The sequence below is a fragment of the Denticeps clupeoides genome, chromosome 10 (genome assembly GCF_900700375.1).
Source record: "Denticeps clupeoides chromosome 10, fDenClu1.1, whole genome shotgun sequence".
NCBI classification, from domain to species: Eukaryota; Metazoa; Chordata; class Actinopteri; order Clupeiformes; family Denticipitidae; genus Denticeps; species Denticeps clupeoides.
The window spans coordinates 21,262,859-21,277,748 of record NC_041716.1 but is presented as its reverse complement, the minus strand read 5'-3'; the positions used below and the strand labels follow the sequence as shown (position 1 = coordinate 21,277,748).

Here is a 14,890-nt window from a genome sequence, read left to right as displayed (position 1 = left end):
CTGGACAATTCTGTAACTCCAATCCAGACGCAATTTCCAGATCTCAAAAAGAGGACATATCTGAGCTATAGATGATGTCTGTTTCCTCTAATATAGTGCATAATGAAACGTTACACAAATAGCCAGATAGAACAGGAAAGAACTGCATGCTAGTTATCTCTTTGAGCAAATAATTTAGAGTAAGTGCATAGACGTTCCAATAAAGACCACATAAAACCATAACAATGAAAAATTATTTCAGGTAAGGGTTGTATATTTATTGAAGACCTTTTATGTTTGGCTTAGAAAATGTCCTAATTGGTTAATTTTTAATCCTCCTTAAATGTGGGGGGGAAGCAAACATGTGGTCTGGGGAACTTAAGAATAGATTCATGAGGATGGAGTAGCCATGGTTAATAGTGGACATTCGCAATGAACATCCATCCTTATTATTTTTCTGATGAATTCTTCCTCTAGAGCTCTTCGCGGTGGGGACTGGCTTTGCCACAGAGGGCTGGTTCATTGGGCTCATTAGCGCTATCGTCTTGCTGCTGCTGGTACTGCTCATTCTGTGCTTCATCAAAAGAGGCAAAGGGGGCAAGTATTCAGGTAACGTCACTTTCACACAGCTCACTCTTACAGTGACAAACACAAAGAGCAGACACCATCTGGCAAAATTTCCCAAAGTGTACCAGTGTTGTTTTTGTCAACTAAACTTATGACGAAATAACGTCAACGAACCTTTATGACATAACAGAAACAAGACATGACGCAACATAAATGCTATTACTATGACAAAATACATCATAAAATTAAAAAAATTTAAACTATAAACTATAAAATGTCTCGTTATTTCCTCTCATTTAATGTCATTATTGTTATTTTTAATATTATTATTATTATTATTATTATTAATTTATGTTTCCACTCCTATCCTGTTGAACACATGACATGGGTGGGATAGCAAATAGCTGGGAGAAAATGCCAAAGCAATATTTGCACACACTTTCTTTACAGTGAAGTGGAAAAGAAAACATAATGGTGAAAAACATGGAACACATCAGAGCATTTTCTGAGTCTGGAATAAATGTAGAATATTATTGATTCTATAAGGTAACAATAATATAATAATAAGATAACCTTGTTTTAATTATGAAGTAATTAAAATGTACTTGTTAAATATAATAGCATTACTAATAAAAGAGATTAAAATGCAATTTTCATTTACTAAAACTAGACTAAAATACTCATGGATAATTCTGACTAAAATGTTCAGAACTTTGGTTGACTGAAACTTAACTAGACTTAAATGGTATGGACGTGACTTAAGACTGGGTTAAGACTATAATGTGCACCTGAAGGTAATATTCTGAAGATTTTGTGTTTTTTGCAGTGAAGGGCAAAGAGGAGCATCAGGTGGACTCAGAGGCCCGGCCAATGAAAGATGAGACCTTTGGGGAGTACAGGTCAGTTAGGTCCACAAATATACTGAGAAATTCTGTTTATTTATTTTGTCTTAACATGTTTTCCACAAATTCTTCCAATGCTCTCAGATCTTTGGAAAGGTATATGTTAAGTTCACTTTCAGTCTTGTGACCAGTTTATTCGCTATAAGAAAATTAATTACTAAGATAGCTGTTGTGTTTCTCTCTGTTTCTCTCAGTGATAATGAAGAGAAGCGTTCTGGCAGCCAGCCATCGCTCTGTGTTGAGAGTAAGATGGGCAGCGATGACAGCCTGGCTGGGTACGCAGACAGTGTAGACATCCAGTACAACGAGGATGGATCCTTCATTGGTCAATACAGCGGTCACAGAGGGGGCCCTGCGCATGGTGGCCAGGGAAGCTCTGGGCCCACCTCACCCATAAACCCCACTATGCCCCCTTCCAGCATCAGCTTTAACAATTCTGTTACTGGCATCCTGGACCAGGTGATTTAGGCGAGTGGCAAGGTGACAACAATCCAGAAAGAGGAAATGGTGTCACATGGTTCCATATACATTCAATTTGACTACACAGCCCCAGGGAACATTACTTCCTCATACTCCACTTAGATTTCTTGGAACGACTCCGAAGACATGAAGCGCCTGCAGGACCATGACCCAGTCAGCACTGTTTGTGGTGCTAACATATTTTGGCATGAACATACACATACACACACATATACAGTCAGGTATAGTCTGTACACTCATACCCATGTTCCACACACTGTTTACAGAGATTGATTAGTTTATCCAGGTTTACAACACGTGACATTTCAAGACCCCTGTTCACTTCTCAGTCTTCCTCATAATGTAAACTGCACCTCCCTCCGGGTTACCTCCAGTAATTTAGACCAACAATCTCTTTGTGTTTACTTCTATACCAAATGAGGACCAACAAACTGGGAGAAGACATGGTCAGATGAGGCGAGGGAGCAATGGGGGAAGAAGAGAGTGAGGGGATGAAAGGTCTGCACTCCAAACTGCAAATTACAGGGATTCTAGAAGTGTGGTTCTTTTTTCCTAAGAGTCTCTTGTTATGTGGTGAACATACCTAGTGTCCTCAAATATTATTTTTATTTCATTTTTAACCACAATTTTATATTTATCAAATTTGGTTTATTACATTAATATATTTTAGACTTTTAAATTAATTTTTTATGATGTCTTTTCTAATGAATCACTTTCTATGTCTGTATGTGCACATACAATGTATCTGTATCTGTATGGAAAGGCTTACCATGACAATTCTTTAGTTTAGTTGTTTCAGATAGTTTTGTTGTGTGACACAGCATACTAAACTTGTGAAATTCAATGTAGAGCATTATTTATTTATGCACTGCTAATAGGACAATAGTGCATATTCATTGTGTGTGAACTCACTGCAAATACAATGATGGTATTCTACATTATTTTACCATTGGGAGTAAGTGTTTTAGTCTGTTCCTTCATACCATTAACTGTTCTCAGAAGAGTAAGCAGCAGCTGCAGCGTTGTTACTGCATTATTGTAATGTTTGGTGTTACAAACATCTCTGTTATTATTCATGACTGCTTACGTCTCCTTTAATGGTCTATTCCTTTTAAGCATTTTCATCTGTTTGCGTTCCTACCAATACCAATACAAACCTGTTTTGTGACAATTCGCAATTAATAATTCACACAGGTATGATAAAAATGACAGTGGTTAGCCTATTTCTGATGCTATTTTTCAGTGAAAATGTGAAATATGTCTAGGGGCAGAAAACTGGAAAAAATTTAATCATTAATGCCTCTCAACAGGGACTGGCATTGCTGATTGTATTTGGGATGAACATTGTGTGTGTGATTATTTTGCTTATACTGATTATTTTCCCAGTCGTTATTTTCTGATAGCAGTGTGGCCTCTTAGAAATAAACAGTAGAGGAATTGTTAGAGAATGATCTGAAAGAATAAAAGGAGTATAGGAAGGATTAAGGACTGACAATGTCACTTTCTGAATGTAAATAAATCTAAATGATTGTCTTTTAGCATTTCAATTATGTTATAAAATTATATTTGTTTTATATCAATGCACTCCTTTTTATAAATTTAATCTGTGTTTCAGTGTCATCAGATGATATGAATCCTCATCCTTCCCCTTATACTGGTCAGTAGTAATACCATCTTTAGAGAAGTAGATAATAGTAATCACCTTAGCCATTTCAAATTTCAAAATATCCATTGCCAACTTCCATTTATTAATACAATGAAAACAATAATTCAACCAATGCTGAATATGAATGAAGTGCATTTTATGCAATGTCTTTGACGAGCTTGGGAAGAAATATGAGAGCCAATGCTGGAGATTTTACAGCAACTCCTCTACTGTACAAGTCCAAAATGAATATGCAAGTCTGTCCTGAGAGGCAAATAATTACTGAAGACCCACAGATTTCAGTTAGATGCATGACAATATAAAACACCACAGGTTCAGTCAAGATCTGTAGCTTTTAGAGGCATTTTAAATATATTTTCATACAATGTGAATTTGTTACCAGAAACCAGTGGACCTTTACTGCACTTTTTGCAGATTGGAGACCTAATGTAGAGTCGTACAGCATTGTGTGCTCTCTCATTTTACTTCCCAGCATTTTTTGGATGTGTTGATATTGTATGTAGCTTTTCTTCCTATTGCCTTGTTTTTGAATATAAACTAGGAAAAAAGACAATAAAAATTCAATGGTTTAAAAAAATAGCAACAGCCTATATGAACCACAGAAACAAATGAGATTAGACTGATGATGGGGCAGAGGAACTTGAGAATATTGATGTGACAGCAGTGCTACAAGCCTTTCGGAGGTGCTGAGCGTGTAGCTGGGATCTAGCAACTTTTATCCTGTGTTTTGGGCCTGGTGGCATTGTACCTGCTTCTTGCATCCTGTGCTGCATCAACATACACTTAAATACAAATAAAATGGATATGCAAAAAGCTTAAATTCTGGTTTGTTGTTCTTTTAGAGTGTGCAATGCTTGGTGAAAAAGTAACGGTAATTTTCTGAACCATTGTGAACGTGTTGTTCTCTATAGACCGTTCATCATTGCATGGCGAATAAAAGTCGGATAGCGCACCTTAGTGGCCGGCGCACGTGTGACGCTTTCCGACAAACTCTCGCGAGAAAATACTTGTTTACCCCGTGTGCCCGCGCTTTCACAGCATCGTTGCACGTCGACTGCCTCTCGTTTTTTTTTTGCACATTACGATATAGGTCTACGAAGTTCAGAAAGCTACGTGCAATTGTAGGCAATGATTTAGTATCGAATATGTTTGACGTGCACACGCGAATTATTCAGCACAGAGACTGAGTATTTTATTAGCGCTTAGCCAGTTAGCTAGGAAGCTTCTAGCTAATACCGTTTCAGAGACGTCCCTCGTTTTCCGCTCTTATAAAATGGGTTACTTGAAATTAATCGAGATAGAAAATTTTAAGTCGTACAAAGGCAGGCAAATCATCGGTCCGTTTCATAAGTTTACAGCCATCATCGGACCCAATGGATCAGGTGAGTAGCTACGCCGGGTCACTCGAGTCCCAGGCGCCGTGGGCGCGGGCCGCGCTGGAAAAAAGGCAAACGCCTACAGATTTCCCAACGTATACCGGTTTAGTTTTATTTATTACCTTGTAAAATGTACTAAATGCAGGCAGTCTACCCACTAAGGTATTTGTTGGGATATATTAATGTATCAATGTGTTGTTTTTATAAAATTTCTCTATATTACAATATCTTTTTTTTTTATGTGCTTCATATAGCAGGCGTAAGCACCCTGTGAAAAATCATAAAGTATAATGTAAGATGTTATTGTTGTACTATAATGTGTTATGAACATAATATTAATATTTTCATTGTGTGTAGCTTTTGATGTTAATGAGGAGGAGAGCAGCCTATAGAAGTTGAGGTGGAACATCAACTCAATTAAAAAACTACAATGTTTCACGCAAACAGGAAGTCCTGTAACCTTTTCCTCTTGTGAGGATGAGGGGACAAATTCCAGATCCAAGCATCTCAGCTGCCACTCTTGAATGGAGAAACAGAATGGCCAAAGCACACTTTACACCTATCTCCATTTCTAGCCAATGCAGGACCATAGGCAGGCTAGCGGAACTCGTATTAATGTTTAAAAAAAATCTCACAAATGTTCATGTGAGGGGACATTTAATCATCGATAGATTGTAAATGGTAATACCCATCCTCCAATGTCTTCAGGCAAATCCAATCTTATGGATGCAATCAGCTTTGTGCTAGCAGAAAAGACTAGTAACTTGCGTGTGAAGACGCTGAAGGACCTGATCCATGGTGCTCCGGTTGGGAAACCAGCAGCCAACCGTGCATTTGTGAGCATGGTGTATCAGAACGACAATGGTGAAGAGCGCAGCTTCTCCAGAATCATCATAGGTAGGAGCTATGAAGGGCTTACTTCACCCATATCCAGATACATCTGTGCCTATGAGGCTTTTCACACCTGTGACTCCAACGTAGCAATTTTACTGAAAATGAATTGACGGGAATATAATTTAATTGTACTTTACTAAAATAATTGATTTGGTACTAATTCACAGACTGGCACTGGCAGATGAAGTAGACTATTCAGTGTGCTTCACAAAACATTTTTTTTTTTACAGTTTAGTGTATTTTTCTCTCAGGCTCATCCTCAGAGTATCGCATTAACAACAAAGTGGTGGGTCTTTCTGAGTACAGTGAAGAGCTGGAGAAGCTTGGTATCCTCATCAAGGCCAGGAATTTCCTGGTGTTCCAGGTACAGCCCTCCTGATATCTTTGATTTTTGCCTGTGTTTCCTTCATGCCATCTGTTTCTCAACTTTTCTCTCGTTGTTTCCATTGTAGGGGGCAGTGGAGTCGATTGCCATGAAGAACCCAAAGGAGCGCACAGCCCTGTTTGAGGAGATCTCCCGTTCTGGTGAGCTGGCTCAGGAGTACGACCGGAGGAAAAAAGAAATGGTGAAGGCAGAAGAGGATACGCAGTTCAACTACCATCGGAAAAAAAACATTGCTGCAGAGCGCAAAGAAGCTAAACAGGAAAAAGAAGAGGTCTGTATTTTAGATTGATTTTATGTTTCCTCTCTCGTGGATTTACCAATTGATTGTTTAAATATGAATTATTGTACAGGGTTCTTGTGGTCATTAAAACCTGGAAAAGTCATGGGATTTGATAAGAGAATTTTACAGGCCTTGTATAGTTTTGGAATACAAAATAAAGTTCTGGAAGAGTCTTTGAAATCTGACTGACACTTGAATTTATAACGAAGTACATAGTTCCCATAAGACTGTGCAAGAAATATTTTTTCTACATTTAGAATTACAACGTTTAAAAATACCGCAGGCCTGTAGTATCTTTGCTGGCTTTATGTTTTTTTTTTTGTTTTGTTTTTTTCTTAGATTTGTACAGAAATTTCAGAGATTGTATGGTCATGAAAACTTGCCTTAGAGTGATTGAAAAGCCATGGAAATTATTTTGTAAAATTATGTAAGAACAATGATGAACATTTTAGTTTGTTCTGCTTATCTTAAGGACGTGTTTCTATTTACAGGGTTCTTGTCCTCCTTTGTCTCATCCTTCTTTGTCTACTTACTCAGGCTGAGAGGTATCAGCGGTTGAAAGATGAAGTGGTGCGGGCCAATGTCCAGCTGCAACTCTTCAAGCTTTACCACAATGAGGCAGAGATTGAGAAGCTCAACAGAGAGCTGTCACACCGCAACCGCGAGATCGACAAGGACCGCAAGCGCATGGACCGTGTGGAGGAGGAGCTGAAGGATAAGAAAAAGGAGCTGGGGAGGCTCATGAGGGACCAGCAGACTGTGGAGAAGGAGATAAAGTGAGCCATAGCAATGCAGCTTCAGGCAGTTTTTCACCCAGGGGTCATTTCCCAATCATGTTGTTAATTATTTGTTATTCGAATGGTGATTACCCCCACTCTAATGGGCAGTGGTGGGCTAGTGGTTAAGGAAGCGGCCCCATAATCGGAAGGTTGCCTGTTCTAATCCCGATCTGCCAAGGTGCCACTTAGGTGCCACTGAGCAAAGCACCGTCCCCACACACTGCTCTTCGGGCGCCTGTCATGGCTGCCCACTGCTCACTAATGGATGGATTAAATGCAGAGGACACATTTCAGTCTGTGCTGTGCTGCTGTGTATCACAATGACAATCACTTTTTAAATGTTTTTATTATGACAATCAACATTTCTGTTATAGCACGATCTAAATTGATGTTATCTCTGATTTGCCATTTAATGAACTATTAATATGATTAATGGTCTTTTTGATGTTTATTATAAATTTGCATAATTTTAATAGAATCGATAAATGTCATTGGGTGTATATTTAGTTTTACCTCGCTGTATGCAGGGAGAAAGATGCTGAGCTGAATCAGAAGAGACCTCAGTATATCAAGGCAAAGGAAAACACCGCCCACAAGATAAAAAAACTGGAAGCCGCACGCAAGTCCCTGCAGAACGCACAGAAGTGTTACAAGAAGCGTAAGGCGGACATGGAGGAGCTGGAACGGGAGCAGGGTGCTGTGGAGATGGCTCGGCAGGAGTTTGACGAGCGCATGGAGGAGGAGGCACAGAGCCAGGGACAGGACTTGCAGTTAGAGGAGAACCAGGTTTGAACCACACACTTCTGTAAAACTGTTTTAAATGGATTTATCGTCATATTCCCTCAATCTCCCTGCAGGTGAAAGCTTATCACCGCCTGAAAGAGGAAGCCAGTAAACGGGCAGCCACTCTAGCCCAGGAGCTTGAGAAGTTCAACCGCGACCAGAAAGCTGACCAGGACCGTCTAGACTTGGAGGAGAGGAAGAAAATAGAAACTGAGGTGTGGAAACAAGACAACTCTGCAAATATGTAACTCATGAAGATGTTACTGAATCGTTTCTATGTATCCCTTGTCTCCTTTTTAGGCCAAGATTAAGCAGAAGATCAGAGAGATTGAAGAAAACCAGAAGCGCATTGAGAAACTGGAGGACTACATCGCCACCAGCAGGTACTGCCACACCCTTATCTAGATTTTTTCTGACTGTGAAGCCTTACAACTTTGATGTAATAGTATGTGACGTTGTAATGTTTTATCCTTTGCTGTTCACTTCCTGCCTCTTAGGCAGTCTCTGGATGAGCAGAAGCGGATGGAGGAAGAGCTGACAGAGGAGGTAGAGTTGGCCAAGAGGAGAATAGATGAAATTAACATGGAACTTAATCAGGTAAGATAGCTGTGGCCTTCTGGACAAGCGCTTTCTGGCTCCAGACTCTGCTCATGTGATTCGTCCTGTTGCCTTGCAGGTAATGGAACAGCTTGGCGACGCCCGTATCGACCGCCAGGAGAACAGCAGGCAGCAGCGCAAGGCTGAGATCATGGAAAGCATCAAGAGACTTTACCCAGGATCAGTTGTAGGTTTTCTTTGAATTTGACTATTGTTGAATATCATCTTTGTTATTGGTTTGTTTATAATTGCACTAAATAATGATTTTTTTTCTATTAATAGGAGAACATTTATTCTAATTTCTCTTTCAGTACGGGAGGCTCATTGACCTCTGCCAGCCCACTCAGAAAAAATTCCAGATTGCTGTGACCAAGGTTCTGGGGAAGAATATGGATGCAATCATTGTGGACTCTGAAAAAACAGGCAGAGACTGCATCCAGTACATCAAAGAGCAAAGAGGAGAACCTGAAACCTTCTTGCCTCTTGACTATTTGGAGGTATCATCTGCACATTGTTGTTTAATGGCAACATGGGTGTAGACACAGTGTATACCACAAAAAGAAAGTTCAATGAAGTCAGTGTTATGTCTTGTGGATTTATTACATTTTGATTGTCTACAGTGACTAGTGGGGTGTTAACCATTTCACTCAGCTTTGACCTCCACCCAACAGGTGAAGCCTACAGATGAGAAGCTGCGTGAGTTGCGTGGGGCCAAGCTGGTGATCGATGTCATTCGCTATGAGCCGCCCCAGATCAAGAAGGCCTTACAGTACGCCTGCGGGAACGCCCTCGTCTGCGAGAATGTGGAGGACGCGCGCAGGATTGCCTTCGGAGGGCCCAGCAGACACAAGGTGTGCACTACTCAATCGCCTGAACTCTGTGTGTTTTTGGGATTATTCATTTCTAAAGGCTTTGACTGTTTTTCGTTTTTAGACGGTGGCGCTGGATGGCACGCTGTTCCAGAAGTCTGGTGTTATTTCAGGAGGTGCCAGTGACCTAAAGGCCAAGGCCCGGCGCTGGGACGAGAAGGCAGTAGACAAGCTGAAAGAGAGGAAGGAGAAACTCACAGATGAGCTCAAAGTAATCTTACTATCAGCCTCTTTTCTGCATCTCATACCTGTAGGGCCCTATGAAATCACATTGGAACGCATTGGTAGTGTGTTTAAATTGCATTGGTGTTTTTGAACATCTCACCTCAACGGGGAATGAGTGCTGATTGGCTGTGTTTGAACATTTAGGAGCAAATGAAGGCAAAGAGAAAGGAGGCGGAGCTTCGTCAGGTTCAGTCACAAGCCCACGGTCTGCAGATGAGACTGAAATACTCCCAAAGTGACCTTGAACAAACCAAGACTCGCCATTTATCACTGAATATGCAGGTACAACGCTCAGTTCTTGTCCTATTTTTAAGTTTTTTTTATAATTATTAATATGACAGGCATTTTTCATTTTAGGAAAAGTCTAAGCTGGAGAGCGAGCTGGCCAACTTTGGGCCCCGCATCAACGACATCAGGAGAATTATCCAGTCACGTGAGAGAGACATGAAGGACCTCAAGGACAGGATGAATCTTGTAAGGCAGTTTAGAAGGTGCGGTCAATTTCGAAGGTGCTGTACATTCAGTAATACATGCAGATGTTTTGCGTATAGGTGGAAGACGAGGTTTTTGTGGAGTTCTGTGAAGAGATCGGCGTCCGAAACATCCGAGAGTTTGAGGAGGAGAAGGTGAAGAGGCAGAATGAGATTGCAAAGAAACGGTGAGCATTGAAATCATACTCAGCTTGTTGAATTTTGTTTTTATTTTGTGGACGTGAAAAAAAGTTAGCTTTTCATGTATCACTCTTCCAGCCTGGAGTTTGAGACTCAGAAGACCCGTCTGGGCATCCAGCTGGACTATGAGAGAAACCAGTTGAAGGAAGAACAGGAAAAAGTGATCATGTGGGAGCAAACAGTGAAGAAGGATGACAGTGAGATTGAAAGACTCAAGAAGGTAAAGTTGGGTTTATTATTGTGCTTGTACAAATAAGACAAAATATCTTTTAATTTTATAATGTCACATATAATGATGTTTCTTTTGTTGCGTGTTACTTTACACCCATCATCTGTCTCTTGAGTGTACAACACCACACAGTGGATAAGCAGCTTTTTATTCAAATTTTGTCTTTCATCTCTCAGGAAGAGCAGAGACACATGAAAATTATCGATGAGACAATGGCTCAGCTGCAGGACCTGAAGAACCAGCATCTCACTAAGAAATCAGAGGTCAATGACAAAAATCATGAAATGGAGGAAATCCGCAAGAAGCTGGGCGGCGCTAATAAGTAAGTGTATCAGCGTTGTTCCTGTTCCCTGAATTGTGTGGTTGCCACAAGTCAGGCTCTGCTTGAGTTGACCGTTTGTGCTCCCAGGGAACTGACACAGCTGCAGAAGGAGGTGACTGCCATAGAGACCAAATTGGAGCAGAAGCGCAGTGACAGACACAACCTGCTGCAGGCCTGCAAGATGCAGGACATCCGGCTGCCCCTACGTTCAGGAACCATGGATGATATTAGCCAAGAGGAGGTAATATTTAGCCACATCCCTATCTACTGACTTTTCTGCAGTATATGTTGTAATCAATCTCATGATTGATGCAGATGTGGATGCAGTGCAGAACATAATCGATTATAGAATAAGGATGTTACTTGGTGATTTTCTGGCTGACGTGTAAAAAAAGTGTGACTAGTAACTGGCGGCCTGACCTGAGTATAGCGCCAGTCGGAGGAGAAGTTCATCCTTGTCCACACGGACATTTGAAATGAACACCCTCTGAACATCAAAAGGTCATCAATGTGAACAAGGTCTTAACACTGAAAACATTGATGTTTTCTAAAATGTGATGAGACATAATGTAGAAAATTTAATGGGATTCATCATGATTAATCAATAATTTAGGCTTTGATAACCGAATAGAATCATGAGACCACACTTTTGCTGCTGATTTGACTGTAGGGAAGCTCTCAGGCAGAGGAGAGCCTCAGCAACAGCCAGAAGACCTCCAGCACAGTCTTGGCCAAAGAAGCACTGATTGAGATCGACTACAGCCACCTGTCTGAGGACCTGAAGGTAAGCAACTGTGTGTTTTATAGTGCTAACATTCTAATAGAATCTTCAGTTTTGATGTGTAAGTCTTTGACTCTTATGAAGTGCTTCAGTAAATCGTATATGTGTGTGTTAGGACTCGCTGTCAGAAGATGAGATCAAGGGGGAGATGAGCACCCTGCAACAGCGCCTGAACGAGCAGCAGAGCATTCTGCAGAGGATCAGCGCCCCCAACATGAAGGCAATGGAGAAACTAGAAAGTGTCAGGGACAAGTTCCAGGAGACCAGCGACGGTGAGGGACACTGGGAGGCCAGAATTGTTCTAATTTGAGACTCATTTGCTGCTTTGGGTGTTTGATTGCCTTCTTGGACTGGTTTTAGAGTTTGAGGCAGCAAGGAAGAGAGCCAAGAAGGCCAAGCAGGCATTTGAACAGATTAAGAAGGAGAGATTTGATCGCTTTAATGCCTGCTTTGAGTCTGTCGCCACCAACATTGATGAGATCTACAAAGCTCTTTCTCGCAACAGCAGTGCCCAAGTATGACTGTCCTTCCTCTTGTTATTCTATTTTTTCCTCATTTGTTTGTCATATTATATAATCTGAAAGATCAACTTGTTTTCTAGGCATTCTTGGGCCCAGAGAACCCAGAGGAACCATACTTGGACGGCATCAACTATAACTGTGTGGCCCCAGGTAAACGTTTCAGACCCATGGACAACTTGTCTGGAGGAGAGAAGACTGTGGCGGCTCTGGCTCTTCTCTTTGCCATACACAGGTGAGCACAGTGTTGTGTGAGATGTAGGGTGACATCATCACGCCTCTTGACTATAAGTCAGCTGATGTCATTTCTCCCATTGTGCAGCTATAAACCCGCTCCATTCTTTGTGCTGGACGAAATTGACGCTGCCCTCGACAACACCAATATTGGCAAGGTGTGTGAGACCAGCGTTTTCTCTGCCTCCTATTAAATTCTTGTTTAACATTTTTCCACATTCTGTATGAAGTAATTGTGGCTTTGTCTAATAGGTTGCAAACTACATCAAGGACCAATCGGTACAGAACTTTCAAGCTGTTGTTATTTCCCTAAAGGAGGAGTTCTACACAAAAGCCGACTCCCTTATAGGAGTGTACCCTGAGGTCAGTATGGCTAGAGTTACACACATAACAAACAATATACAGAACAAAATTTATTAACAACAATGTCACTAAAATTCCAGAGTAAATTTATATATATGTTTTTTTCCCCTCCCCTCTGCAGCAAGGTGACTGTGTTATCAGCAAGGTGTTGACCTTTGACCTCTCTCAGTACCCAGATGCTAACCCTCTTCCAAACGAGTAAAGCAGCCTGCCATTTCTTTCCTAAATTCTTGTTGTTGTTTTTTTTTCCAAATACAGTAAAACACTTTCAGAAAATTCTTATCCTGGTTGACCTTGAGTTTTCAGCATACCTTACAACTTGCCCCTCTATTTAAATTTTCAGTTTTCAAGAATTTTTATCTCTTAGTTTGTCGTTTTTGGCTCACCATGTATTTCTCATTCAACAATCATCTGAGTTTGGAAAAAGTTTTAGAAAGTAGTCTTTTCTTCTATAAACTAATAACATTTATTGACCTGTATATTTGATATCTATACCATTTGAGTCATTGTTCCTGTTTTTAGTATGGATAATTCATTATGTACCAGAAAATGCTCCATTTGTGTTTTTGAAGAATTGACAGTGTAACCTGTGTATGAGGGAGTAGTCAGGACACATACAAGTTCATCACACACTCATATCATGTTTTGTCAATGACCCTAATGGATTTAATAATCCTACAATACATACCTGCCTCTGCATACCTTCTCCTTAAGCGCCATGTTTTTATCTGTAGAGTTCTGTATGCTTTTCTGCTTTTTTTAAATAAATAAAGTGAAACACAGCCCTACATTTGCATTTTTTAGGTACAGTGGGTGGGAAGATTTAAATGTGTTTCCAGCTGGGCAGCATTCTGATTTACAATTTTGAAAGAGAAATTTCTGAATCACATTAGATAGATGTTTGAGATGAGTATTTCTTCTGGCCAACACCATGGTCGAGAAACTAACTTTAGGGCCTGGTCTCTGATCAAGACATACTATTTACAGGATTTAGCAGATGTTCTTATCTAGAGCGACTTACGTGAGTGCTTTAAAATGTCCATCATTGAAATCCATTGTTTGGTTCACTAGGATCTTGTAAATACCAATTGCTTATTAACTGAGACTCTATAAGGAGGCCTTTTTAATTGAAATATTTCTTATAGAGGAAGGTTTTTAATCATACGTTTGAAGATTCCGTGACTCAGTGGTTTGGACATCTGGTCAAGACCAAAGAGTCTAGATGGGTGGTAGTAACCTAGAGGGTAACACAGAAGACCCGGGTTCAAATCTCCCTTACTACCATTGTGTCCCTGAGCAAGACACTTAACCCTAAGTTGCTCCAGGGAGACTGTCCCTGTAACTACTGGTTGTAAGTCGCTCTGGATAAGGGCGTCTGATAAATGCTGTAAATGTTAATGTAAAATGTAATGTGTCCATGGGTGAAAGTGAATGTGAAGTCATTGTGAAACACTGCAGCACAGCACACAGTGCACAAAATGAAATGTGTCATCTGGATTTAACCAGATGAGCCAATGGTGGGCCAATCTCCCGCAGTGGGAAGCCATGAAAGGCATCCCAGGGAGCAGTGAGTGGGGATGGTGCTTTGCTCTGTATCTTACCATCTAGGCCGCCCCTGAGCAACACACTTAACCCTAAGTGTCTTCAGGGGGAATCTCCCTGTAACTACTGATTGTAAGGCGCTTTAGATAAGAACCTCTAATAAATGTAAATGAATGCTTTCCTAGTACCTTGAGAGATTGTGGTACCAGTCAAGCAGTGCTGGGAGATAAGAGAAATCTACGTTGAAAAGTGCCTTCTCTGGAACACCCCCAGGCCAAGTCAGTGGTATTAATAATACTTGCAATGTGCCTATTAAACAACACATTAAACCAAGCTGAGTCACAGGGTTTCATTCAGCCTCTTCTGGGTGAATGTGCGGTTGAATTCAGGTGAGCTGTCAAGTAAGTAAATAATGACGCTGCCTATTAAGTCTTTGTATACCAGTCAT

At 40.7% G+C, this 14,890-nt stretch overlaps 2 protein-coding genes across 5 annotated transcripts in view; both read left to right on the top strand.

Moving 5' to 3' along the window:
* LOC114798462 (neural cell adhesion molecule L1.1-like) overlaps positions 1 to 4,414 on the top strand; it is a 37,816-nt gene extending 33,402 nt beyond the window's left edge. For 2 of the 4 annotated variants that reach the window (XM_028994198.1, XM_028994200.1), the window contains exons 26-29: positions 457 to 588; positions 1,373 to 1,445; positions 1,533 to 1,544; positions 1,643 to 4,414. In XM_028994198.1, the coding sequence (XP_028850031.1) occupies positions 457 to 588; positions 1,373 to 1,445; positions 1,533 to 1,544; positions 1,643 to 1,916 (491 nt within the window). In that variant the 3' untranslated portion in view covers positions 1,917 to 4,414. The remainder of the gene's footprint in view (positions 1 to 456; positions 589 to 1,372; positions 1,446 to 1,532; positions 1,545 to 1,642) is intronic. The other 2 variants (XM_028994201.1, XM_028994202.1) reach the window with 2 other exon arrangements.
* A 453-nt stretch (positions 4,415 to 4,867) lies between these two features.
* smc1al (structural maintenance of chromosomes 1A, like) lies at positions 4,868 to 13,688 on the top strand. Its single transcript, XM_028992851.1, has 26 exons — positions 4,868 to 4,976; positions 5,679 to 5,867; positions 6,116 to 6,228; positions 6,317 to 6,520; positions 7,067 to 7,305; positions 7,836 to 8,094; positions 8,166 to 8,306; positions 8,392 to 8,474; positions 8,589 to 8,688; positions 8,768 to 8,875; positions 9,000 to 9,185; positions 9,360 to 9,539; positions 9,622 to 9,768; positions 9,927 to 10,064; positions 10,140 to 10,256; positions 10,334 to 10,440; positions 10,532 to 10,673; positions 10,859 to 11,004; positions 11,092 to 11,245; positions 11,675 to 11,788; positions 11,901 to 12,057; positions 12,146 to 12,300; positions 12,387 to 12,538; positions 12,626 to 12,695; positions 12,790 to 12,900; positions 13,022 to 13,688. The coding sequence occupies exons 1-26, from the start codon at positions 4,868 to 4,870 to the stop codon at positions 13,100 to 13,102; spliced, it is 3,702 nt and encodes a 1,233-aa protein (XP_028848684.1). The 3' UTR covers positions 13,103 to 13,688.
* The last annotated feature ends 1,202 nt before the right edge of the window (positions 13,689 to 14,890 follow it).